The 26,913-nt window shown below is 43.3% G+C and overlaps 1 protein-coding gene across 1 annotated transcript in view; it reads left to right on the top strand.

Moving 5' to 3' along the window:
• The window catches only part of LOC309549007 (uncharacterized protein), a gene marked incomplete at its 5' end in the record, with an annotated part of 83,089 nt that overhangs the window by 28,245 nt on the left and 27,931 nt on the right, over positions 1–26,913 (top strand). The window contains 7 exons of the mRNA XM_082248948.1: positions 1,424–2,617; positions 2,810–2,914; positions 3,224–3,717; positions 3,910–4,609; positions 4,707–4,898; positions 26,583–26,702; positions 26,793–26,903. Of these exons, the coding sequence (XP_082105074.1) occupies positions 1,424–2,617; positions 2,810–2,914; positions 3,224–3,717; positions 3,910–4,609; positions 4,707–4,898; positions 26,583–26,702; positions 26,793–26,903 (2,916 nt within the window). The remainder of the gene's footprint in view (positions 1–1,423; positions 2,618–2,809; positions 2,915–3,223; positions 3,718–3,909; positions 4,610–4,706; positions 4,899–26,582; positions 26,703–26,792; positions 26,904–26,913) is intronic.

Here is a 26,913-nt window from a genome sequence, read left to right as displayed (position 1 = left end):
AACAGAAAGTAGAAAGTATAAAAAAAAAAAAAAAACGCAGTGGTGATCATATACCACCAAAGGAAAGTTCTATTTGTGTGAATTGACCACTTGCCCACCAACCGCCGTTCTGTAAATATCTCCTAAACTTGCACTGTTTATGAGATATTTACTTTTCATGCAGCCAATGACGTAATTGGCGCATGCGCTCTGAAGGAACGGCCACCCGTGCCATTCCTTCAGAGCCCTGTGCCATGAACGGCAGCTCCCGCGCACATGTGCGGCAATGATGTCATTGCGCCTCCAGCCAATCAGATGGCCGGAGGATGCAAACCAGGAAGTAGGACGGCCGAAAATGTCGGCTGTGTCACTGCTGAGCAGGCAGCGGGGGCTTCGTTCTAAGGTAAGTATTTCATAATGAGCTAGTATGCGATGCATACTAGCTCATTATGCCTTTGTTTTCCAGGTTTTTTTTTTTTTTTGAGTTTACAAGCTTTTTAACCCCTTCCCTGCCAGTTTCATTAGTACAGTAACCGTGCATATTTTTAGCACTGATTACTGTAATAATGTCACCGGTCCCCCCAAAAGTGTCAAAATGTCAGTTAGGTGTCCAATCTGTCCGCCGCAATGTCACAGTCCCGCTAAAAATTGGAAGCGCCGCCATTACTAGTAAAAAATAAAAAATAAATAAAAATGACATAAATCTTTCCCCTAGTTTGTAGACACGATAACTTTTGTGCAAACCAATCAAAATACGCATATTGGGATTTTTTTTACCATAAATATGTAGCAGAATACAAATTGGCCTAAAATGATGAAAAAAATTAGATTTTTAAATTTTTTTTTTATTAAGAATGTTATATAGCAGACAGTGAAAAATATTGTTTTTTCAGAATTGTCGCTTTTTTTTTTGTTTATAGCGCAAAAAATAAAAATCGCAGAGGTGATCAAATACCACCAAAAGAAAGCTCTATTTGTGGGTAAAAAAAGGACATCAATTTTATTTGGGTACAGCGTCACATGACCGTGCAATTGTCAGTTAAATTAACGCAATGCCGTATCGCAAAAAATGGCCTGGTCATTCAGGAGGAAAATCTTCCGGTCCAGAAGTGGTTAAATTATATAAATTTCATAATTTCCTCTGTGTACAGTATTACATGACCAAGAAATTGCCAGTTAAAGTAGCACAATGCTGAATAGCAAAAAATTGCTTAGTCATGAAGGGGATAAAATCTTCAGGAGGTCAAGTAAATAAACATCATGTTTTAAATGATTGACCTTGCAATAAAACTGGTATTTCTAACGTGTAAATAATCAAAATAAGCATCTGAAACATCAAAATATATAAAAATTTTATCTGAAGATATGTATGGAGAGCTCTGATTTCTAACCTGCCTAGCACCATAGACACTGACTCTGGGTAATATGTATTGTTCTCTTTCAGCTACAACAACTGCAACAACGGCACCTTCGAAAGTGGCAACAATATTTACAAGTATTTCTGGAACAAGTTCAACATTGTCAACCAGATATACATCTTCAAGTACATTAAACTCTTCGCCTGTGAGCACAGCCAGTACTGGAACAACTAAATTTGGCATCGTATCTACAGTTTATATTACTAAAACTCCAGATATAAGCACATCAAATACTCCTATATTTACACAAAGCACAACAAATGGTTTATCTAAAATCAGCACTCAGACATCTTTTACTACTGGTAACTATGTCAGTGGTCTAACTGGTATATCCACATCAAGTACCAGTAAGTCAGCTCTTACAGTAACTGCTAGCCCCACAAGTAATATTACTTCTGGAACGAGTGCACTGATCGCCTGGACATCAACCACAGTTCCAACAGTCAACATCATTTCAACACTGGTTTCAAAAGCTCCCAATATTAGCAGTCCAATGTATAATTTAACTGACACTCAACAGCCAACAAAAGTGACAGCAATTTCCAGCTATACATCTGTTGTTGCTTCCACCGGTGCCAGTAATGTAACAAACTCTTTGACCACCATTAAAATAGCTGGAGCATCAGTGTCCACAACAACGCCAGTTACCCCAACTGAGGCATCAACTATAGGCAGCAGTAGTCCTAGTGCACCTTATGGTTCACTTTACAATAACCTTAACAGTCCTACATCAGGGGTTAATGCTACAAGCACTCAAGCATCCAAAACAACTGTAATGCCATCAGTTAGCTCCGTATCTTTGGCATCAACTAATATCACCAATAGTCCTACAACCATGGCGACTGTATCACTGCGTACAACCATGGTGAATGAGAATCCTATTAATACATCACTTTCATCTGTAACCACTACGAGGACAGCTGGGCTACCAGCAGTTGGCAGTACTGTATCATCGGCAGGCATAGCTTCCAGTACCACAAACAACCTGGTAACATTTACAAACAACACAACTGCTACAAGCAGAATAAGTGGATCAACTGCAACAAATAGTAGTACTTTACCTTCTCCAGTGCCAACAGTTGGCACAGTAACATCAGTGTTTGCAGTCACCTCTAGTATCACTACCGGTCTCACAACCAATGCAACTACCGGAAAACAACTATCCAATGTAACCATTCCAATAAACACTACAACTGTAGCAAACTTTGTCAACCTTAACAGTACCAGTAACCTTATTACAGTTTTAAGCACCATAAGCAACCTTAAAACATCCATTAACAATCCAGTTACCATCAAAAATCTGATTGATTCATCTACAGCAACTAATAATAATAATGTTTCCACTTTTGTTCCTAGTACCAGCAACTACACTGCATCCACTATCATTGGATCCACAATGCTGAGGACAAACGTGACCATAATGCCAACCAGTTCAGTAGGAATGCCAACACAAAGTACCAGTATGTCAGCACAAGTCAGTACCATAGCTTCAAGTGCATTACTTAATGCATTAAGCAGTACAACTTTACCACAGACAGCTACAACATCGCTACCTACAACCACCGTACCAGTCTTAAGTATAAACACTACCCGAACTCTCACAACATTAGTTCTAAATGCAAATGCAACTACTCAGACAGCCACCACCAGTTTTATACCTGGGTTGGCTAACACTTCCAGCAGTGCTATTTCATTTGTTAATATATCTGTCACACCTAGACTGAGTGACCCTCCCCTAACTAGTGCCAGAGCCAGTACAGTTACAACACAATCTGTGATCACTTCTAGTGTGACCAACCCGTTGACTTCCATTACAAATGGATCAGCCACCTTAGGAACAACTGGACCACAAATCAGCACCATAGCTTCAAATGCAATCCTTAATGCATTAAGCAGTACAACTTTACCACAGACAGCTACAACATCGCTACCTATAACCACCGTACCAGTCTTAGGTATAAACACTACCCGAACTCTCACAACATTAGTTCAAAATGCAAATGCAACTACTCAGACAGCCACCACCAGTTTTATACCTGGGTTGGCTAACACTTCCAGCAGTGCTATTTCATTGGTTAATATATCTGTCACACCTAGACTGAGTGACCCTCCCCTAACTAGTGCCAGAGCCAGTACAGTTACAACACAATCTGTGATCACTTCTAGTGTGACCAACCCACTGACTTTCACTACAAATGGATCAACCACCTTAAGAACAACTGGACCACAAATCAGCACCATAGGTTCAAATGGAATCCTTAATGCATTAAGCAGTACAACTTTACCACAGACAGCTACAACATCGCTACCTACAACCACCGTACCAGTCTTAAGTATAAACACTACCCAAACTCTCACAACATTAGTCCTAAATGCAAATGCAACTACTCAGACAGCCACCACCAGTTTAATACTTGGGTTGGCTAACACTTCCAGCAGTGCTATTTCATTGGTTAATATATCTGTCACACCTAGACTGAGTGACCCTCCCCTAACTAGTGCCAGAGCCAGTACAGTTACAACACAATCTGTGATCACTTCTAGTGGGACCAACCCACCGACTTCCACTACAAACGGATCAACCAACTTAAGAACCACTGGACAACAAATCAGCACCATAGGTTCAAATGCAATCCTTAATGCATTAAGCAGTACAACTTTACCACAGACAGCGTCAGCTACAACATCGCTGCCTGCAACCACCATACCAGTCTTAAGTATAAACACTACCCGAACTCTCACAACATTAGTTCTAAATGCAAATGCAACTACTCAGACAGCCACCACCAGTTTTATACCTGGGTTGGTTAGCACAAGCAGTTCTGTTTCCTTGGTTAATATATCTGTCACAACTAGACTGAGTGACCCTCCCCTAACTAGTACCAAAGCCAGTACAGTTACAACACAATCTGTGATCACTTCTAGTGTGAACAACCCACTAACTTCTATAACAAATGAGTCAGTACCTTCCTCTTTAGCATTTGGAATAACTTCAGTTACCAGTAAAACATCTATGATTCCAACAAATGCCACTAACCAAGCTACTGGTGTTTCAATACTAAGCACAGAGGCTACTGCATCAAGCAATGGTGTACAAAATAACACACAAACTGTTGCTCCATCAGTCACAATTACAACTCGCTCTGCTTTAAACAGTTTTGCTCAAGGGGTAACTCCATCTCCATATAATGTATCTACTTCATCTACTGCAGGTACGTAGCTCCTCATTGATATTGAAATAAGATGACTAAAAGTAAACATTTAAGAACCTTACAGTAACTGTTCTGATCTGTTTTTTTGGAAATTTAGCATTCACTATTCAGCGAATTGCTGCAGATGCCATACTACCACTGAACAAGTCAGCAGATCCTCAGTTATCATCTACAACAGCAAGTATTCTTTCAGCAGTTATGACAAGCAAACCTACCCAAACATCCTTTAACACCACAAATAGTATCCTACAGAATTCCACTCTTACTCAGGCATCATTGACTAACTCAGGTATTGCCATAGCTGAGGCTGGTAATCTCATAGATTTTTTATGTATTGATAATAATATATATATATATATATATATATATATATATATATATATATATATACACACACACATATATATATATAATATAATGTAATAATAAAAAATGCAAACGTACAACAATGTTTCAAAATGCAGCATGCTCACTTAGTTGCTAAAATAATTTTGGTTCTAAAATACATAGCTATAATACTGACCAGCAAAAACTCAACTCAGCATTTCTACTGAACTATTATGCAAAATAACCAAATAATAATCACAATATAGTTTTATAAAACAGATCAGAGACATTTTAGGTAGAAAATAAAGATGCATTTGAATATTTAAAGAAAATAGCGGTTGTGTGTAGTTAGTCCTTCACAACAGAGTAGGTTAGCAGTGGGACAGCATGGCCAACCAATCGTCTTAAAGAGCTCCAGGTTTGCAGGCTATGCATGTTTAGTGATGGAGGAACATCGGCCGGGGCGGTTCGCGAACCTTAGCCGCGCACTTTCTCAAATGTCCGCGAACCGAAGGTTTGCGGTGGGCCCCTTGACTTTAATAGGACGAGAACTTTAAAAACCTTTACATCATATTTGCAGCCACAAAATACTTACTAGCTGTGCACAAATAGTCCCACCACATGGACAATGTCATAACAGAAGTATTGCAATTGGAAAAGTTGCCCTAAAATTTTTTTTTTTACAGCAAAAAAATGTTTTTTTTTTTCCTCAATCAGCCAGAACTTACAGCAGCCAGTAAATACATGTCAAATACATATAGGGTCCATTCACACATCTGTAAAATGGGTCCGCATCCATTCCACAATTTGGCAGAACGTTTACAGACCCATTGATTTTAAATTCCAGTCTGAAAAATTGGGCATTCACAGGATAAAGAAGTAAGTGTCGGCCATTCCAGGCCCCAAAAATTAGCCCACATGTGTTTACCTGACAGCTAAGAACGTTGTATTCTGTGGCTGGAGGTACATTAGGCATTCACAGGATACAGAAGTAAGTGTCGGCCATAAAAGGCCCCAAAAATTAGCCCACATGGGTTTACCTGACAGCTAAGAACGTTGTATTCTGTGGCTGAAGTTACATTAGGCATTCACAGGATAAATAAGTAAGTGTCGGCCATGAAAGGCCCCAAAAATTAGCCCACATGGGTTTGCCTGACAGCTAAGAACATTGTATTCTGTGGCTGAAGGTACATTAGTCATTCACAGGATACAGAAGTAAGTGTCGGCCATAAAAGGCCCCAAAAATAGTCATTCAATGGACATGAAATGCCTTTTCTGCCGCTGTATTTACCGAAGACAAGGACCATGAATTGTTGTGGGTGGATGGCGGTCTGGCGGATATTTGTGGCCTGTCATGAGGAATTGTAATCAAACATGGTCTACTGGTCACATGTGTTGAATTCCTCAGAGATCCATGCCTCATTCATTTTTATAAATGTGAGGTAGTCAACACTGTCATGAGCTAGGTGAGTGCGCTTATCGGTCACGATCCCCCCTGCTGTGCTGAACGTCCTTTCGGACAGGACACTGGACGGGGGGCAAGCCAACAGTTCCATTGCAAATTGTGCAAGCTCTGGCCAGAGGTCAAGCCTGCCCACCCAGTAGTCCAGGGGTTTATCACTCCTCAGAGTGTCCACATCGGCCGTTAACCCGATGTAGTCGGACACCTGTTGGTCTAGGTGTTCCCTGATGCTGGATCCGGAGTACAGCTGTCGAAGGGTCGGCTGAAAGACGGATCTCATATCTGAAGTGACTAAGACATCTTCAAACCGCCCTCTTCTTGCAGGCGCTGTTGGATTGCTACCTGCAACTGTCTCTCTGTAACTGGAAATTTCTCTGCCATCGCACGCAAAAGCAGAATGCAGCATTTCTTGCAGCAAGGCCTGGAAGTGCTGCATTCTGACCGCCCTCTGTGATGGTGGTAACATTTCCGCCATTTTTTGTTTGTACCGGGGGTCTAAGTATGTTGCCACCCAGTACTGGTCCTTGCCCTTTATGCTTTTTATACGGGGGTCCCCCTTAAAACACTGGAGCATGAAGGCCCCTATTCGCACTAAACTGGACGCGGTGTAGTGGCCTTGCTCCAGCTCATCATCCAGGATAATGTCATCCTCGTTCACCTCCCCCCATCCACAGACAACACTAGGGATCCCAGACAGGTTTAAAGCATGCTCTTCTTGCTCCTCCTCATCTGCCCCGCCACCATCCTCCTCTGACTCCTCTTCAGACTCCTGTTGTTGACTTGCCTCAGACGGAGTAGCACCCACTGGGAATTCATCCAACATTGCAACTTCCTCATCTTCCTGCTCCTCGACGACTTGATGAATGACACGACGCAATGCACGCTCCAGAAAGAAGGCGTAAGGTACGATGTCATTGATGGCTCCCTGGCTGTGACTGACCAGTTTGGCGATCTCATCAATTGGCCGCAGAAGTCTGCATGCATCGCGCATGAGAAGCCACTGGCGAGGTGAAAAAAACCCAAGCTCACCAGAACCTGTCCTGCCGCAGAGTTTGTACAGGTAGTCGTTAACTGCACGTTTTTGTAGGAGCAGCCTATCAAGCATATGCATCGTTCCATCGCGTCGGGCAGTCACAAATAAGACGCCTGACGGGCAGGTTGTGTCACCACTGAATGTCAGCAAGACGAGCCATGGCTGTGTAAGATCTTCTGAAATGGCCCGAGATTTTCCTGGCCTTCCACAAGGCGTCCTGGACCCCAGGGTATTTGGCAACGAATCGCTGCACCACCAAGTTCAGGACGTGTGCCATGCATGGCACGTGTGTTATTTTGCCCTGTTTCAGCGTGCTCAGCAGATTGGCACCGTTATCGCACACCACTTTACCAATTGTCAAATTGTGCGGTGTAAGCCACTGATCTGCCCGTGAACGCAAAGCTGAAAGGAGTGCAGGACCAGTGTGGCTCTTGGCTTCCAGGCACAACAGACGCAGCACAGCATGGCAACGTCTCACCTGGCATGTGGAATCTGGGGATCTTGGGCGGCGCAGTGGAAGAGACTGTCTGTGGTCAGATGTATCTTGGCACCGACACTGTGTGCCAGAGATACATTCACTTGCCGCTGAACATGGCCATACAGCTCTGGAATGCCCTTCTGCGAGAAATATTTCCTGCCTGGGACCTTCCATTGTGGTGTTCCAATGGCCACAAATTTCCAAAAGGCCTCCGAGTCCACCAGTTGATATGGCAGTAGTTGGCGGGCTATCAGTTCCGACAAGCCAGCAGTCAAACGTTGGGCAAGAGGGTTATCCGGCGTCATCATTTTTTTACGCTCCAACATTTGAGCCACGGAAGCCTGCCTTTTTCCAGAACAACGTGAGGATGGCATGATGGAAGGTGGAGTGGAGGACAATGGTGAGGAGAAGGAGAAGGAGAAGAGGCTGGACGGTGAGAGCCTGGAGTGGGGCTTTTTGGGTTCTGACGGTGTTGCTTCCACTGGGCTCGGTGATGGGAGTTCAGGTGCCTTCTTAAGGCGGTCCTCCCTAGGTGAGTTTTGGGCTTACCGCGACTTATGCGTTGACTGCAAAGGCTGCAGATGGCAACACTGTTGTCAGCAGTGGACACATTTAAAAAAGCCCACACTGCGGAGCCATGTTGCCGGCGTCCTGGGAGCACCAGATGTCACTGTACATGGTTGATGGCTCGCACCTGATACATTTGCAGTCTGCTTTGTTCCTCCTGTGCAATGCAAGTTCCGCCTGCGCCTGCTTCTCCTCCCTATCTGCTGGTCCGTCTCTCCCTCTGAACTCCCCTCCTCTTCCTCTCTTGTGGCCACCCATGTGACATCCATAGACACGTCATCATCCACATCACCTTCCCCACCACTAACATTCGAGATCTCGGAGTAGGCAGCAACAGTGGGGACCAACCTCCTTGGGCTGATATGGGTACTGTCGTCAGACTGCTGAGTGGCAGCTGTTGCTACCTCCTCTTCCTGAACCGATGCCAAGTCTGGTGCATCCTTTGACGTAATCGAACGCACCTTCTGAAACTTCACACTTTGGCTCTGGCCTACTGCTCCTGCCACCTACCACCCCTACCACCCTTACCCCTGCGTAAGGGCCTGCCTCTTCCTGTGCCTGTCATTTTTTAAATTACCCTGTGACAAAAGTCTCTAGAGAAGCGCAGTATATGTGGAACAAGGTATATAACACCCCACTTCAATCTGTGGTATTGGGGGGCCACTGGTTTATCACACCAGTTCTACAAATAATTGACCAGTAACTGTTGTTACTGTGTGTAGCACATTTAACGCAGCAAAAGAGGCCAAATTTTTGCAGGACTAAAATACACTCTTATAAAAGGACACTGTTAAATAACACCCCACTTCATTATGTGGTATTGGGGGGCCACTGGTCTATCACACCAGTTGTACAAAAAATTGGCCAGTGAGTTTGGCACTGTGTGTAGCAGAGTTAACGCAGCAAAAGAGGCAATATTGTTGCAGGACACAAATACACTTAGACAAGTATACTCAGATAACACCCCACTTCAATATGTGGTATTGGGGGGCCACTGGTTTATCACACCAGTTCTACAAATAATTGGCCAGTACTGTTGTCACTGTGTGTAGCACAGTTAACGCAGCAAAAGAGGACAAATTTTTGCAAGACTAAAATACACTCTTATAAAAGTATACTGTTAAATAACACCCCACTTCAATATGTGGTATTGGGTGGCAACTGGTCTATCACACCAGTTGTACAAAAAATTGGCCAGTGAGTTTGGCACTGTGTGTAGCAGAGTTAACGCAGCAAAAGAGGCAATATTGTTGCAGGACACATATACACTTGTAAAAGTATATTCTGATAACACCCTACTTCAATATGTGGTATTGGGGGGCCACTGGTTTATCACACCAGTTCTACAAATAATTGGCCAGTAACTTTGGCACTGTGTGTAGCAGAGTTAACGCAGCAAAAGAGGCAATATTGTTTCAGGACACATATACACTTGTAAAAGTATACTCTGATAACACCCCACTACAATATGTGGTATTGGGGGGCCACTGGTCTATCACACCAGTTGTACAAAAAATTGGCCAGTAAGTTTGGCACTGTGTGTAGCAGAGTTAACACAGCAAAAGAGGCAATATTGTTGCAGGGCTCAAATACACTTATAAAAGTATACTCAGATAACACCCCACTTCAATATGTGGTATTGGGGGGCCACTGGTCTATCGCACCAGTTGTACAAAAATTTGGGCAGTGAGTTTGGCACTGTGTGTATCAGAGTTAATGCAGCAAAAGAGGCAATATTGTTGCAGGACACAAATACACTTTTAAAAGTATACTCAGATAACACCCCGCTTCAATATGTGGTATTGGGGGGCCACTGGTATATCACACCAGTTGTACAAAAAATTGGCCAGTGAGTTTGGCACTGTGTGTAGCAAAGTTAATGCAGCAATAGAGGCAATATTGTTGCAGGACACAAATACACTTATAAAAGTATACTCTGATAACACCCCACTTCAATATGTGGTATTGGGGGGCCACTGGTCTATCACACCAGTTGTACAAATAATTGGCCAGTAACTTTGGCACTGTGTGTAGCAGAGTTAACGCAGCAAAAGAGGCAATATTGTTGCAGGACACATATACACTTGTAAAAGTATACTCTGATAACACCCCACTACAATATGTGGTATTGGGGGGCCACTGGTCTATCACACCAGTTGTACAAAAAATTCGCCAATAAGTTTGGCACTGTGTGTAGCAGAGTTAACACAGCAAAAGAGGCAATATTGTTGCAGGGCACAAATACACTTATAAAAGTATACTCAGATAACACCCCACTTCAATATGTGGTATTGGGGGGCCACTGGTCTATCGCACCAGTTGTACAAAAATTTGGGCAGTGAGTTTGGCACTGTGTGTATCAGAGTTAACGCAGCAAAAGAGGCAATATTGTTGCAGGACACAAATACACTTTTAAAAGTATACTCAGATAACACCCCGCTTCAATATGTGGTATTGGGGGGCCACTGGTATATCACACCAGTTGTACAAAAAATTGGCCAGTGAGTTTGGCACTGTGTGTAGCAAAGTTAATGCAGCAATAGAGGCAATATTGTTGCAGGACACAAATACACTTATAAAAGTATACTCTGATAACAACCCACTTCAATATGTGGTATTGGGGGGCCACTGGTCTATCACACCAGTTGTACAAAAAATTGGCCAGTGAGTTTGGCTCTGTGTGTAGCAGAGTTAACGAAGCAAAAGAGGCAATATTGTTGCAGGACACAAATACACTTATAAAAGTATACTCAGATAACACCCCACTTAAATATGTGGTATTGGGGGGCCACTGGAATATTACGCCAGTTGTACAAAAATTTCTGCAGTGAGTTTGGCACTGTGTGTATCAGAGTTAACACAGCAAAAGAGGCAATATTGTTGCAGGACACAAATACACTTTTAAAAGTATACTCAGATAACACCCCACTTCAATATGTGGTATTGGGGGGCCACTGGTCTATCACACCAGTTGTACAAAAAATTGGCCAGTGAGTTTGGCTCTGTGTGTAGCAAAGTTAACGCAGCAAAAGAGGCAATATTGTTGCAGGACACAAATACACTTATTAAAAGTATACTCAGATAACACCCCACTTCAATATGTTGGTATTGGGGGGCCACTGGAATATCACACCAGTTGTAAAAAAAATTGGCCAGTGAGTTTGGCACTGTGTGTATCAGAGTTAACGCAGCAAAAGAGGCAATATTGTTGCAGGACACATATACACTTGTAAAAGTATATTCTGATAACACCCTACTTCAATATGTGGTATTGGGGGGCCACTGGTTTATCACACCAGTTCTACAAATAATTGGCCAGTAACTTTGGCACTGTGTGTAGCAGAGTTAACGCAGCAAAAGAGGCAATATTGTTTCAGGACACATATACACTTGTAAAAGTATACTCTGATAACACCCCACTACAATATGTGGTATTGGGGGGCCACTGGTCTATCACACCAGTTGTACAAAAAATTGGCCAGTAAGTTTGGCACTGTGTGTAGCAGAGTTAACACAGCAAAAGAGGCAATATTGTTGCAGGGCTCAAATACACTTATAAAAGTATACTCAGATAACACCCCACTTCAATATGTGGTATTGGGGGGCCACTGGTCTATCGCACCAGTTGTACAAAAATTTGGGCAGTGAGTTTGGCACTGTGTGTATCAGAGTTAATGCAGCAAAAGAGGCAATATTGTTGCAGGACACAAATACACTTTTAAAAGTATACTCAGATAACACCCCGCTTCAATATGTGGTATTGGGGGGCCACTGGTATATCACACCAGTTGTACAAAAAATTGGCCAGTGAGTTTGGCACTGTGTGTAGCAAAGTTAATGCAGCAATAGAGGCAATATTGTTGCAGGACACAAATACACTTATAAAAGTATACTCTGATAACACCCCACTTCAATATGTGGTATTGGGGGGCCACTGGTCTATCACACCAGTTGTACAAATAATTGGCCAGTAACTTTGGCACTGTGTGTAGCAGAGTTAACGCAGCAAAAGAGGCAATATTGTTGCAGGACACATATACACTTGTAAAAGTATACTCTGATAACACCCCACTACAATATGTGGTATTGGGGGGCCACTGGTCTATCACACCAGTTGTACAAAAAATTGGCCAGTAAGTTTGGCACTGTGTGTAGCAGAGTTAACACAGCAAAAGAGGCAATATTGTTGCAGGGCACAAATACACTTATAAAAGTATACTCAGATAACACCCCACTTCAATATGTGGTATTGGGGGGCCACTGGTCTATCGCACCAGTTGTACAAAAATTTGGGCAGTGAGTTTGGCACTGTGTGTATCAGAGTTAACGCAGCAAAAGAGGCAATATTGTTGCAGGACACAAATACACTTTTAAAAGTATACTCAGATAACACCCCGCTTCAATATGTGGTATTGGGGGGCCACTGGTATATCACACCAGTTGTACAAAAAATTGGCCAGTGAGTTTGGCACTGTGTGTAGCAAAGTTAATGCAGCAATAGAGGCAATATTGTTGCAGGACACAAATACACTTATAAAAGTATACTCTGATAACAACCCACTTCAATATGTGGTATTGGGGGGCCACTGGTCTATCACACCAGTTGTACAAAAAATTGGCCAGTGAGTTTGGCTCTGTGTGTAGCAGAGTTAACGAAGCAAAAGAGGCAATATTGTTGCAGGACACAAATACACTTATAAAAGTATACTCAGATAACACCCCACTTAAATATGTGGTATTGGGGGGCCACTGGAATATTACGCCAGTTGTACAAAAATTTCTGCAGTGAGTTTGGCACTGTGTGTATCAGAGTTAACACAGCAAAAGAGGCAATATTGTTGCAGGACACAAATACACTTTTAAAAGTATACTCAGATAACACCCCACTTCAATATGTGGTATTGGGGGGCCACTGGTCTATCACACCAGTTGTACAAAAAATTGGCCAGTGAGTTTGGCTCTGTGTGTAGCAAAGTTAACGCAGCAAAAGAGGCAATATTGTTGCAGGACACAAATACACTTATTAAAAGTATACTCAGATAACACCCCACTTCAATATGTTGGTATTGGGGGGCCACTGGAATATCACACCAGTTGTAAAAAAAATTGGCCAGTGAGTTTGGCACTGTGTGTAGCAGAGTTAACGCAGCAGAAGAGGCAATATTGTTGCAGGACACAAATACACTTATAAAAGTATACTCAGATAACACCCCACTTCCATATGTGGTATTGGGGGGCCACTGGTCTATCACAGCAGTTGTACAAAAAATTGGCCAGTGAGTTTGACACTGTGTGTAGCAGAGTTAACGCAGCAAAAGAGGCAATATTGTTGCAGGACACAAATACACTTAGACAAGTATACTCAGATAACATGATGAAAGACAGATCAACAAAAATGGTGATGCTCTAAAAACAAAAATGGTGGTCAATAAATAAATATAATCAGAGAGGACCAAGTCCTCTAATTAATATTGAAAAATCTCAGTGATAAATAAATGTGCTCAACCAAATGAACCAAAAAGCACAATCAATGGTAAATCACAATAGTGAGTCCTTAAATGAATAAAATCCTTTCAGATCCACCATGCATGTGACATATTTCCAAGGTGCAAAACTTCAAACATAATGGGTGAGTGCAGCGAAGACCTCCACCATGAGTGAATGAGCCCCTTACCAGATGCAATAATACAAGGGCGTGTGTACTATCCGATCCGATGATAATACAGCCCAAGGAAAGCAGAAAGGGTTCCCACACACTTCTCTCTCTGTGGTGGGGGGGGGGGGAGTAGGTCAGCCTCTTACCAGAATAATAGATAATCTGTGCAAGACAAATCAGCCTGTGTGGACTCCCTCCTCTGTTACTTCCGGGTCTTGGGATCTATGATGCTCTGGTTGCTAAAGCGAATCTCCCCGGTAGAAAATAAAAACCGCTGATAGTGTAAAACCTTCCAACTGATTTTATTGAATAAAAGAATTACACTTACATTGTGTCAGCTTGAAATGTAGCGAGAAGCGGTATATGTACCGGAGAGTAAAGAAGCCGCGGCCGCCTGCAGTGCGGTCCGTGGCGATGGATTGTGACGTTGCGGCATTCCTCTCTGACGCGTTTCCTCCTCGACGGACGTCAACTGAGACAGGAGATAGCACGCAACGTCACTTCCGCCCTTATATTGAAGGCTAAAGGAAGCATTTCCGGTGTCTGCACAGAAAGTCCCGTGTGCTTGGATCACAATGACACATTGTAAAGACATAATTGTGTCATATTACTAGGATAAAACCAGTCACTTTGTCATATTGCCAAATATAAAACTCCAGGTCAGCTATTGTAATATCTTCACAATCAAATACAATTATTTAAAACTTTAATGATACGAACCCCCGGAAGTATATCTTCTGATTTGAAACTGCCCTTTATGCACATTCCTCAACCACATAGGGTGATGAAAACTGTCTGTAGGAATGTAGTTATTCTGCCTGACGGCTTTAAAAATTATTTTGTTTGTACTCGATTATTCTTAATAAATAAAGTCATCCCCTCGTTGCTTCAGGGGATGTGACGCACTGGGTACTCAGGCCCACATATGGTGGAATTGCCCCATAGCACGCACCTTCTGGTCTGAAGTGTTTAAGATTCTGTCAGCTATCTTTAATTCCCCCCTAACCCCTGATCCAGCAACAGTGCTCCTGAATCACAAACCACCTGACCTAACACACTGTCAATTCAAGCTTTTACTATATATTACCACAGCAGCTAAACAAACCATAGCAAAGGCTTGGAAATCCCCTTAATTATGTCTTTTAGCAATGACAAAAAAAAAATTACACAAGCCATGATCCATGCCGAGACAGAAGTAATTTTACTAGACAAAGTACTCCCCTATGAAAAACTCTGAAGACCTTGAATTGCCCACTACCTACCTCCAGGCTTTGACTACTCACTCCTACTTCCTTGAGGCCAGAACCAAACTCTTTCGACCCCAGAAGGCCCAAAAGTGACTAGTAAGGCTGACTGGAACTCTCTCTGGGAACCCCCCCATACCTCTCCCCACTCCTTTTGACCTTCCCTTACCCTCCTCACTCCCCTCTACTCTTCACCCCCTGCTGTACCACACCCACTCTTGATACACATTCCTTTCCTTCCTTGAGAACAATTTCATCCCTCTGAGTTTTCCTCTACCACTCCAGGCCAAGGCCAGGGTGTGACCTTGTCCTCACCAGCCTCCCCCTTAATAACTCATGTGATGGAATGGTCTCCTTACTACAACATGGACCACTTCCATAGAACAGTGCCTAACCTCAGATCAGATGTTGGCCAGGTTACTCCCTCTAAAAAAAAAAACAACACCAAAGAACTTCCTATATGAAATCCTTGCAGACACCACGTGCTCTAGTGGAGATGTCTCCTTACCGGAACGTTTGACCCCCGGTTAAGAGAGGTCAAACAGGCATAGTTTCAACTGGAAACCCAGAGTATGAGATATCTCCAATAGTAACAGTCACCAGGTCAGTCGCACTCGGTCCAAGGATAGTATTACTTCCAAAGATTTTCCCACCTCCTAAGTCCCTCTGCAAGGATGGTTGAGGATGGACCTCCAAAAACAAATGGAACTCGGATGGTGTAATACGTTCAGTTTATTAAAATCAGCAATAAAAGGTAAACAACTCACATGTTAGTGGAAGACACAAACATTGTATTCAAGATGGCTGCGGCTGTGGGCGGGCCTGCGGTTGGGCCGGTGTAACTGACGCGTTTTGTCATCACATTGGACGTAATCAAAGGCGGAGCCCGCACTGATAAGCACTTTGATAACGTACAATGTGATGACGAAACATGTCAGGTACGCTGGCCCGCACGCAGACATGCCCATAGCCAGTTGAACCTATGCCTGTTTGACCTCTCTTAACCAGGGGTCAAACGTTCCTGTAAGGAGACATTTCCAGTAGAGCACATTGTGTCTGCAAGGATTTCATATAGGATGTTCTTTGGTGTTGGATTTCCTTTCTTTTACTATCAATTGATCTGCACGCAATTGTCTATGGACTTTATGGACTTTGTTTTCTATTAAGTTTCCATTATATGTTTTCATATATTGATTTGGCGCTGTACACATTTTTGTTATTGTATTATTTGGTCTGATTTACCTATGTACTGGCTGCCTCTTAGTGACTAAGCGCGGCTATCCCCCCCCCCCCTTTTACTCCCTCTAAGGAACAATTACAGATACACCATCCATTGAGTGGGCCCCTAACACACAAATATTTGCATTCACTTTTCTTACCACACAGACTTGTTTGGTCATCAACCTTCTTCGCTTGTGGTTTTCCTATGACATTAGCATCCTTGCTTACTGTAAGAGTGTTAGAAGATTATATTATGGTAACTAGCTTGTTTGCTAATATATTTGTACACTGTAAACAGCCTGTACCTATCTTTTGATGATGTTGTGTTGAAATGCTCTTCTTTCGAAATAAAATATTTGAACAAGAAAAAATAAAGTCATATCCAAAAAATGTAATTCCTTTTTACTAAATGTTAAATATAATTTAATATTAAAATTATTATCATTAGGGGCATTCATAAAATTATCTAAGGATCCAAAATGACCTTTCTATATAAACAGAATATCATCAATAAATCTCTGGTAAAATGTCAAATGTGTCAACTCATATCATAAAATCATATCCATTTCTCACTTAGCCATGAAAACATTTTCCAAGATAGAAGGAAATATCACCCCTATAGTCACACCCCTTTTTTTGCAAATAATATCTTTTATTGAACGAACAGTAGTTTTGAGACATGGCAAAATGTAACAGTTGTAAACTAAATTGTTTCTGCGCACCTGGAATATAGTCTGCTCTATAAAGACAATATACAGCTGCTTTCATACCATCTGATGCAATCTTAGTATATGATGACGTTACGTCCGCAGTGAATAAAAAAGCATTGTCCTCTATATTTAAAACTTTAAAATCATTAAGTACTTATCTATTATCTGTAAAGTATTCAGGAGTAGCAGCTACCTTGGGCTGAAGAAAGTAACCAAGGTATTCCCTATTTTTGTTAATGAGGACCCTATCCTACTTGGGGGATTTAAATGATCCTTATGTACAGTATCTCACAAAAGTGAGTACACCCCTCACATTTTTGTAAATATTTTATAATATCTTTTCATGTGACAACACTGAAGAATTGACACTTTGCTACAATGTAAAGTAGTGAGTGTACAGCTTGTATACCAGTGTAAATGTGCTGTCCCCTCAAAATAACTCAACACACAGACATTAATGTCTAAACCGCTGGCAACAAAAGTGAATACACCCCTAAGTAAAAATGAGCATGATTCACTCCCTTCGGAGACTGGGCCGCAGGGCAGTATTCCAACATGATAACGACTCCAAACACACCTCCAAGAGGACCACTGACTTGCTAAACAAGCTGAGGGTAAAGGTGATGGACTGGCCAAGCATGTCTCCAGACTAAACCCTATTGAGCATCTGTGGGGCATCCTCAAACGGAAAGCAGAGGATTGCAAGATCTCTAACATCTACCAGCTCTGTGGTGTTGTCATGGAGGAGTGGAAGGGGGCTCCAATGGCAACCTGTGAAGCTCTGGTGAACTCCATGTCCAGGAGGGTTAAGGCAGTGGTGGAAAATAATGGTGACCACACAAAATATTGACACTTTGGGCCCAATTTGGACATTTTCACTTAGGGGTGTACTCACTTTTGTTGCCAGCAGTTTAGACATTAATGGCTGTGTGTTGAGTTATTTTGAGGGGACAGCAAATTTACACTGTTATACAAGCTGTACACTCACTACTTTACTCTGTAGCAAAGTGTAATTTCTTCACTGTTGTCACATGAAAATATATAATAAAATATTTACAAAAATGTGAGGGGTGTACTCACTTTTGTGAGATACTGTATTTTGGGGAGTTAATATACAATAAGGATAATGGGAGCTGATGGAATTAAATATTGTTTTTCCTATTCAATATTTTCTTTCTTTTAGCCACTTATTACTACAGTATCTCTTTTAATTACTTTTTATAACCAGCTTTTTATGACCAACAATTCTTACCGAGAGGTAAATATGGTTCCATATCATTCAAATATTATACATTTCTTTAGCATAATCTTTCTTCCTAAAAACAGACATGTGCATGGCCGAAACCATCAGGTGACCCCTCCCCTTTGTTTATTTACCGTCGTTGGGAACACGAGCTGTCAGTCGGCAGGTGCCTAGCAACAATAAATACAAAAGGGGCGGGGTCTCTCACTGTCACTGGTGACCCCAGCCTTTTGTTTATTAACCATCAGTGGGAACCGGAGCTGTCAGTCGTCGTGAAGCAAGCATCACGTGTGGACCTCTTTTTTTGTGTTATTGGGTCAGTGGCCGTCGTTTATTGTAATTAACGCTGGATTTACTTCGGGGACTTATTATTTTTTAATTTTTTTTTTTAAGAAAGAACTTGTCAAACACTGTCTACTGTTTTTATTTACTTTTCTCACTTCTTTTTGGTGAATGAGCAGTACCCCATACTCATTCACATGGGGAGAGCTGGGACCTGAGGGCCTCTTGTTAAATGGGGCTTTCAGATTCCAATAAGCCCCCACCCGCAGACCCTCACAACCACTGCCCAGGGTTGTGAAGAAGAGGCCCTTGTCCCCATCAACAAAGCACCCCCCTATGTTAAGGGCGTGTAACCTGGTATGGTTCAGGAGAAGGGGTGGTGCATGCTCGTCATCCACTAATACGAACAGGCGCCTGGTGGGGAAGGACTGGAGGGATTACGGCCTGAAATCCAAAGCTGCTCCTACCAATCTCCTGGGATGGAGAACCACCACAATCAGCATATAAAAACAGCTTAGGGTTAGGCTTGGGAAATGAACAATCAATGTGTCACAGTTTTGCTTCACTCAAGAAGTGTTGGTGAAAGAAGAAGCCTGTCAGGATCATCGTGGCAGAGCCTGACGTGCAGAAGGATTTCTCACCTGATAGAGAGTACAGAATGCTACGCGAGATCCCAGGACGGGGATGCCGACAGGAAACCACCTTAGTGGGACACAGGTTCACCAGAGGTGCAGAGTCTAAGTGCTAGCCGGTATTCACCAGGGCCCCTGATAGTGGGGATGGATTTGGCTGCGTGCTAGCACCAGGTCGCGGTCCTAAGGATTCCCCAGCCAGGCAAAGAGCAGGTCCAGGTCCAATAGCAGATAGACAGGTCAGGGTAAGGAAAAAGCATAGTCAAGATGAGCCGTGGTCAGAGCGGGCAGCAGGCAATCAAGGTCAAAGGCAAGCTGGGTCAGATGATCAGGAAATAGCAGGTAGATATGGGCAAAGGAGACATGAGAGCTGAAGATTACACAGCAAGACTCAGTGTGGCTGCTGCACTTAAATAGGCCATTTGGCGCCAATGGTAATTGTGCACGCATGCACATACGCGGCCCTGCATACGCGCACTCACATTGGCGTTCACCAATTTGCGGCAGAAGGGTTATCAGTGCACCTGCAAACAACAGTAAACGCCTGACAAAGTCTTTTAATTGCCACGGAAGAGCATATAAAATCAGTATCACGTAAAAACGGTTATAGGTGCCACAGTGACTGGATGGAAAAATGGTGCCAAGGACTGCACCTGTCTACTTTCCTGACTGAAGAAGATGCCCACAGGGAGGGGATCGGGCCACTGGTGAAACAATAGCTCCATGTGACAAGCTGCTGGATCTCCGTTGAAGTATAGATGTCAAGCCGGCAGGTGATCGAGTCAGAAGGGGGAGATGTTGTGGCGTCCGGAGGCCGTGGACAACCACCTGACTGTGCGGGGGAGCCCGGTGATGAAGTCACTCACTGCGCCCAAGAGACAGGCGTAAACCTCAGTACCAGTTCAGTCAGTAGAGGGCAAGCCTAATTCAGAATGGTCCCATCACCATGACGACAGGTTTCGGGCGCCTGCCCCTTGTCAAGTCATGTGACGGGACGGACCAATCAAACGTTTTATAGGGAAGGGAAGAGAACCGGCCGTGAAAAAAGCTAGGGGTGGATTATGATTATACATGGTGCCCTGTGCCATAAATACCTTCTTCTGCAGTGCAAATGGACATTAGGCATGAGGCAGAAATACCACTAATAAACACAAATTAAGGAAACAGTAAAAACAGTAAAAATTGTGTAATACAAATTGCAACCTGAGTCTGAGGACAGAGTCTCAGATGTATACGCAAACCGCTCAGCAGTTTACATGTCTTTGGTTAATAAAACAAAAATTCTTACCAATGGTAAAATAAAGTAAAAAAAAAAAAACATGTAAAGGAAAAAAACTTTTTATAATGAAAACAAAAAAAGTAAAAATAATGTTAAATATATAATGATTGTGAACGGGAGAACGCTACGTGAGAGCGCCTCTGCGTACGCACATGCGCATTGGCATTCGCCAATTTGCGGCAGAAGGGTTACCAGTGTGCCTGCGCACAACAGTAGACCCTTGACATTGCCCCCTCCTTATAGGCAACCTCCAGGTGCCCAAAAGATTATTTTTCTGCGGATGGTTGAGAAATATGTCACGGATCAATTCTTGGGCATGGACGTTCCGCTCAGGTTCCCAGGAATTCTCTTCTGCGCCATAGCCTCTCCACTTGACCAAATATTGCAACTGGTTCCTCCTTCTTCTGCAGTCCACAATAGCCTCTAACTCAAATTCTTCATCACCGTTGACAATCACAAGTGCAGGCGGCCCGAGCCTCTATCCAGAAAGGGATCTGCTACTGCAGGTTTTAATAGAGACACATGAAAAACCGGATGAATTTTAAATGAGTCAGGTAGGGCAAAACACCTCATTTAATTTTCTCTTTACTGGGAATGGACCCACAAACCTGGGTGCCAACTTCTTTGAGGGGCAAGCCAATCAAAGGTTAGCTGTAGACAGCCACACTTGGTCACCAGGCTGAAGAATCAATTCCCCTCTCCTTTTCTTGTCAAAAATCTCCTTATAGGTTGTCTGAGCTTTGATCATTGCTTCTTGCAACAGCTTGCTGTTGCGACTGAGGAAATCAATGATATTCCGGGCTGCTGGGACTGAGGATTTGGAGACAAGGCAAGGTAAAAAAGATGGGTGAAACCTGTAGTTGGCATAAAATGGGGACTGACCTTTAGCAGAATGCTTGGCATTATTGTATGCAAATTCCGCCAAAAGTAGCAGTGATACCCAATCATCCTGAACGAAGGTGGTGAAACATTGGATATACTGTTCAAGTGTCTGGTTGGTCCTCTCCGTTTGCCCATTAGTCTGGAGATGGTAAGCAGAACACATATTTTGATTTTCAAGGTCTCACACAGTGCCCTCCAGAAATGGGAGGTAAATTGGACCCCTCTGTCAGAGACAATGTCCGTTGGAACCCCATGAAGCCTTACTATTTCTTTAATAAAGACCTGAGCGGTCTCCGAAGCGGAAGGTGTGTTCTTCAGTGGCAAGAAATGGGCCATCTTTGACAAACGGTCCACTATTACAAAGATAGCAGAGCATCCTTCTGACGGGGGAAGCTCCACTATAAAGTCCATGGTAATCATCTTCCATGGCCTATCAGGGACCGGTAGTGGTCTGAGCAAGCCCCATGCTTTGTTTCTGGCAGTCTTGCTTCAGGTACAGATGGCACAAGAGGTTACATACTGCTTGCAATTCCTTTCCAAGTCAGGCCACCAGAACATGCGTTGTGTTAGATCAAGGGTCTTATGGATTCCCAAATGACCCGCCAGTGGATGGTCATGACAAAGTCCTAGAACTGTCAAATGGCACTCTCAGGAAATAAACTTTGTCTCCCAACCATAATAACCCATTCCTGGGCATCAACGTAATTCCAGGGGGCCAAGGAAAATTTACCGAGGTCTGTCTCAAAAAGGACAAAAGATCAGCCTGCAATAACAGAAGGTTACCTTCAGACAAGATAGTATCTGGTACTGAAACTTCTTTAGGATCGTCGTACATAAGGGAGAGTGCGTCTGGTTTTATGTTCTTTGAACCTGGCCGGTACGTGATGTGGAATGAAAATCTTGAGAAAAATAAGGCCCATCGTGCTTGGCAAGGTTTCAGACGTTTGGCTGTCCTTAAATATTCAATGTTTTTATGATCAGTGTAGAGGAGGATGGGGTGTGCTGCTCCTTCCAACAGATACCTCCATTCTTCCAGAGTGGTCTTAATAGCAAGGAGTTCCCGATCTCCCACATCGTAGTTTTTCTCTGCAGGAGAGAGTTTACGGGAGAAAAAGGCTACCAGATGGACCAGGTCCTTGACACCCTGGCGTTGGGAAATAACTGCTCCTATTTTTATAATTTTTGAAGCATTAACTTCGAGTAAGTAAGGCAGGGTAGGATCCGGATGACTCAAAATAGGAGCGGTCGTAAACAGTCCCTTTAGGGTCATGAAGGCGGCCTGAGCCTCGGGAGTCCAGCAAAATCGGGTACTCTGTCTGGTGAGTAGGGTAGGGGAGATGATGGAAAAGAATCCCCTGATAAATCTCCTGTAAAAATTTGCAAACCCCACAAAGCACTGCACCCCCTTCTTATCCATAGGTGTGGGCCAGTCCAGAATGGTAGAGACCTTCTGCGGGTCCATCTTAATTCTAAAAATTACTAGACCAAGGAACTGGATACTCTGCTGTTCGAATTCACACTTTTCTGGTTTGGCGTACAGTCTATGTTGTCGGAGTCGGTAGAGTACTCTTTTAACATGTTCCCGATGCTGGTCCAGAGATATAGAAAAGACCAGGATATCATCCAAGTACACAATTACAAAAATATCCAGGTAGTCTCTGAAAATATCATTAACAAAATGTTGGAAGGTGGCCGGAGCATTACAGAGACCGAAGGGCATCACATAGTATTCATAGTGGCCAAATCTGGTGCGGAACGCCGTCTTCCATTCAACCCCTTCCCGAATACGGACCAAGTTGTAGGCTCCACGTAGGTCCAATTTGGTAAATACGGAGGCAGTTCTTAGTCTCTGAAAGAGTTCAGGAATCCACGAAAGGGGATAATGGTTCTTAACTGTAATTTTATTTAATTCCTGATAGTCCACACAGGGCTGGAGAGAATGGTCCTTCTTCTTCACGAAGAAAATTCCAGCTCCTGCCAGGGGAGGTAGATGGTTGGATGAACCCCCCTCTTTAGGTTTTCAGCCACATATTCCTTTAGGGTTCCCGATTTGGAAAAATCCGTCCGAAAGGAATTTCGGCCCCTGGGAGCAGATCAATGAGGGGGAAGGGTTTCAGCCTCCTGTTAACTGAAGATGTCCAGATACTTGTGATATGGCTCTGCCATGGTAGAAAGTATTTCCGCACAAAAGTCCATACACAGCAGAGTACTAGAAGAAACAGGAGATAATGGCAGGCAATGAATCTGACAGTAGGGGGACTGGAATTTGATGTCTCCGAAAACCCAATTTATTTGCGGATTGTGTGCTTGTAGCCAGGGCAACCCCAAGATAACTGAGAATAGGTGAGAAGAAATAGCATCCAAGCTAAACAGCTCCTTGTGGTTTCCGAGGGTGACTACAGGCAGCGGAGGGGTCTTTTGGGTTACCGGTTCAGACTTGATGTGAGATCCATCTGCCAAGAATATGGAAAGTCCCTGTGACTTCGGTCGAAGTGGGATATGCTGTTGTGCTGCAAAAGTCAGGTCAATAAAGCAACTGCATGCTCCGGAGTCAATTATTGCGGTGACTGGGACCGTACCTTCCGGAAGCTGGAATGAAAAAGAAAGAGCCAGGTGAGTGGTACTGGTAGCAGATGCTGGGTAGCTTGAGGGAGAAATAGAAAAACACTTATACAGCTTTGCTGGGCATGAGTGTACATACTGTAGTGTCCGGCCTTCCCGCAGTACAGACAAAGATTATTTTGTCGTCGTCACATACGTTCTTCTGCTGTCAAGGAGGGGCGCATAAGCCAAAGTTGCATGGATTCTGAAGTATCCGGTGCTGGGTTAACCAGAGCAGTGCTGCTCAAAATAGCAAAAATGCTGTCAGGACACCTTAGCGGGACACAGGTTCACCAGAGGTGCAGAGTCTAAGTGCTAGCCAGTAATCACCAGGGCCTCTGATGGTGGGGATGGATTTGGCTGCATGCTAGCACCAGGTCACGGTCCTCAGGATTCCCCAGCCAGGCAAAGAGCAGGTCGAGGTCCAATAGCCGATAGACAGATCAGGGTAAGGCAAAAGCGTAGTCAAGATGAGCTGGTGTCAGGGTGGGCAGCAGGCAATCAAGGTCAAAGGCAAGCCTGATCAGATGATCAGGAAACAGCAGGTAGATATGGGCACAGGAGACAGAAGAGCTGAAGATCACACAGCAAAGACTCAGTGTGGCTGCTGCATTTAAGTAGGCTGTTTGGCGCCAATGGTAATTGTGCGCTCATGCGCAAACGCGTTCATGAACGGGAGAACCCCTCTGCATACGCGCAAGCGCATTGGCGTTCGCCGATTTGCGGCAGAAGTGCTACCAGTGCGCCTGTGCACAACAGTAAACCCCTGATAAAGGCTTTTAATTGCCACGGATGAGCATATAAAATCAGTATCACTTAGAAACAGGGCTTTACCTGCCACAGTGACTGGATGGAAAAATGGTGCCAAGGACTGCACCTGTCTACTTGCCTGACCGGAGAAGGTGCCCACGGGGAGGTGATCGGGCCACTGGTGAAGCAGGGGCTCCATGCGACAGGCTTCTGGATCTTCCTTCAAGTATATATGTCAAACCGGCAGGTGATCGAGCCAGATGGGGGAGATGTTGCGGCGTCCAGAGGCCGTGGACAACCACCTGACTGTGCGGGGGTTCACGGTGATGAAGTCACTCACTGCACCCAAGAGACAGGCCTAAACCTCAGTACCAGTTCAGTCAGTAGAGGGCAAGCCTAATTCAGAATGGTCCCATCACCATGACGACAGGTTTCGGGCGCCTGCGCCTTGTCAAGTCATGTGACGGGACAGACCTATCAAATGTTTTATAGGGAAGGGAAGCGAACTGGCCGTGAAAAAAAGCTAGGGGTCTATTATCATTATACATGGTGCCCTCTGCTGTAAACAAATTCTTCTGCAGTGCAAATGGACATTAGGCATGAGGCAGAAATATCACTAATAAACACAAATTAAGGAAACAGTAAAAACAGTAAAAATTGTGTAATGCAGACAGTCTCAGATGTATATGCAAACCTCTCAGCAGTTTACATGTCTTTTTTAAAACTGAAAACAAAAAAAGTAAAAATAATGTTAAATATATAATCATCATAGACCCCCATTGGAATAGAATTTGGATAAACTGAAAAAAGAGGGGGCTCATCCCCTTCTTTCCTGGCCTTTCAGGCTGCATTTTTTTTTAGCGTGGAGTTCCCCTTAAATTCCATAGCAGATCTAAAGGATTAGTATGGATTTTGGGGAACCCTTGCATTTTTTTTTGTTGTGGGGTCCCCCTTAAAATCCAATTTAGACCCAAAGGGCCTGGGATGGATTGAGGGGGACCCCCACGCTGTTTTCTTTTTACATTTTGTAATGCCGACTCTTCTTTTGTTTACATTCTACTGTTAGTGGGGAATCCCACTGACAGAAAATGAGTCATAGTTCTTAAGGATGCGGCGGCCGTCTACTCTTTAACAACAAGCTATTCAATCAATTTGGATCATTTATTACTTTGAATGCTTCAAACATCCGAATTAGATGAATGAATTTCGTTGTTTTGCTATAATTTTTTTTCGGATTCTTTTAAATTTGTTACTGTTGTTATTCAAATGTTCATATACATCCGAACCTCCATATAATGACAGTTTTTTGTACGAACTTCGATTTGTAGCGAAATGAACGGCACACATCTACAAAACAATGCCTCCCCCTTTGTCAGCAGGCCTCATGACTAAAGCCCTCCTTTGCAACAACCTTTTCATCCCTAAATAAGATTTCCTATCTGCATAGGATTTCCTTATTCTCAAAGTTTTCAATAAATTATTTTGGATGTTTCATTCAGTAGATCAGCTAATCTGCACAAACAATGGCTAATATTCAAACAAATATAACATTGCCAACTAAAGAAATGATTTGTTTAGGAGAACTGCTATTTTTATTATACTTCAGGTGCTACAGGATCTTTTCAAATTAGTAGTACAACGGGACCTGTCACGTCAGCTCTGTGGAGTAGCTCTTCAGAAAACGCCAGCAGCCCTGACAAAACCTTCTTTCCACCTAGACCCTCAGGTATTTTAATAAGTTACAATGACACTTACATAATTGGGTCTCATGTATACTTTAGCTTTACTTTAGTTAATTCATTTGTTCTTTTTACAGGTTCTCCAATTTCAAATGTTTCAGAGGGACCAGTTCCACCTGATGTAGGGTTTAGTTCATCAACTAACAGCAACAGACCCTTCAATATTTCTCTTCCAACTGGAGAACCAGGTATCTGAAC

The sequence above is a fragment of the Pelophylax lessonae genome, assembly GCF_965119305.1.
Source record: "Pelophylax lessonae genome assembly, chromosome: 3".
Lineage (NCBI taxonomy): Eukaryota > Metazoa > Chordata > Amphibia > Anura > Ranidae > Pelophylax > Pelophylax lessonae.
The sequence above is the reverse complement of the archived record's forward strand: the minus strand, read 5'-3'. Positions and strand labels throughout refer to the sequence as shown.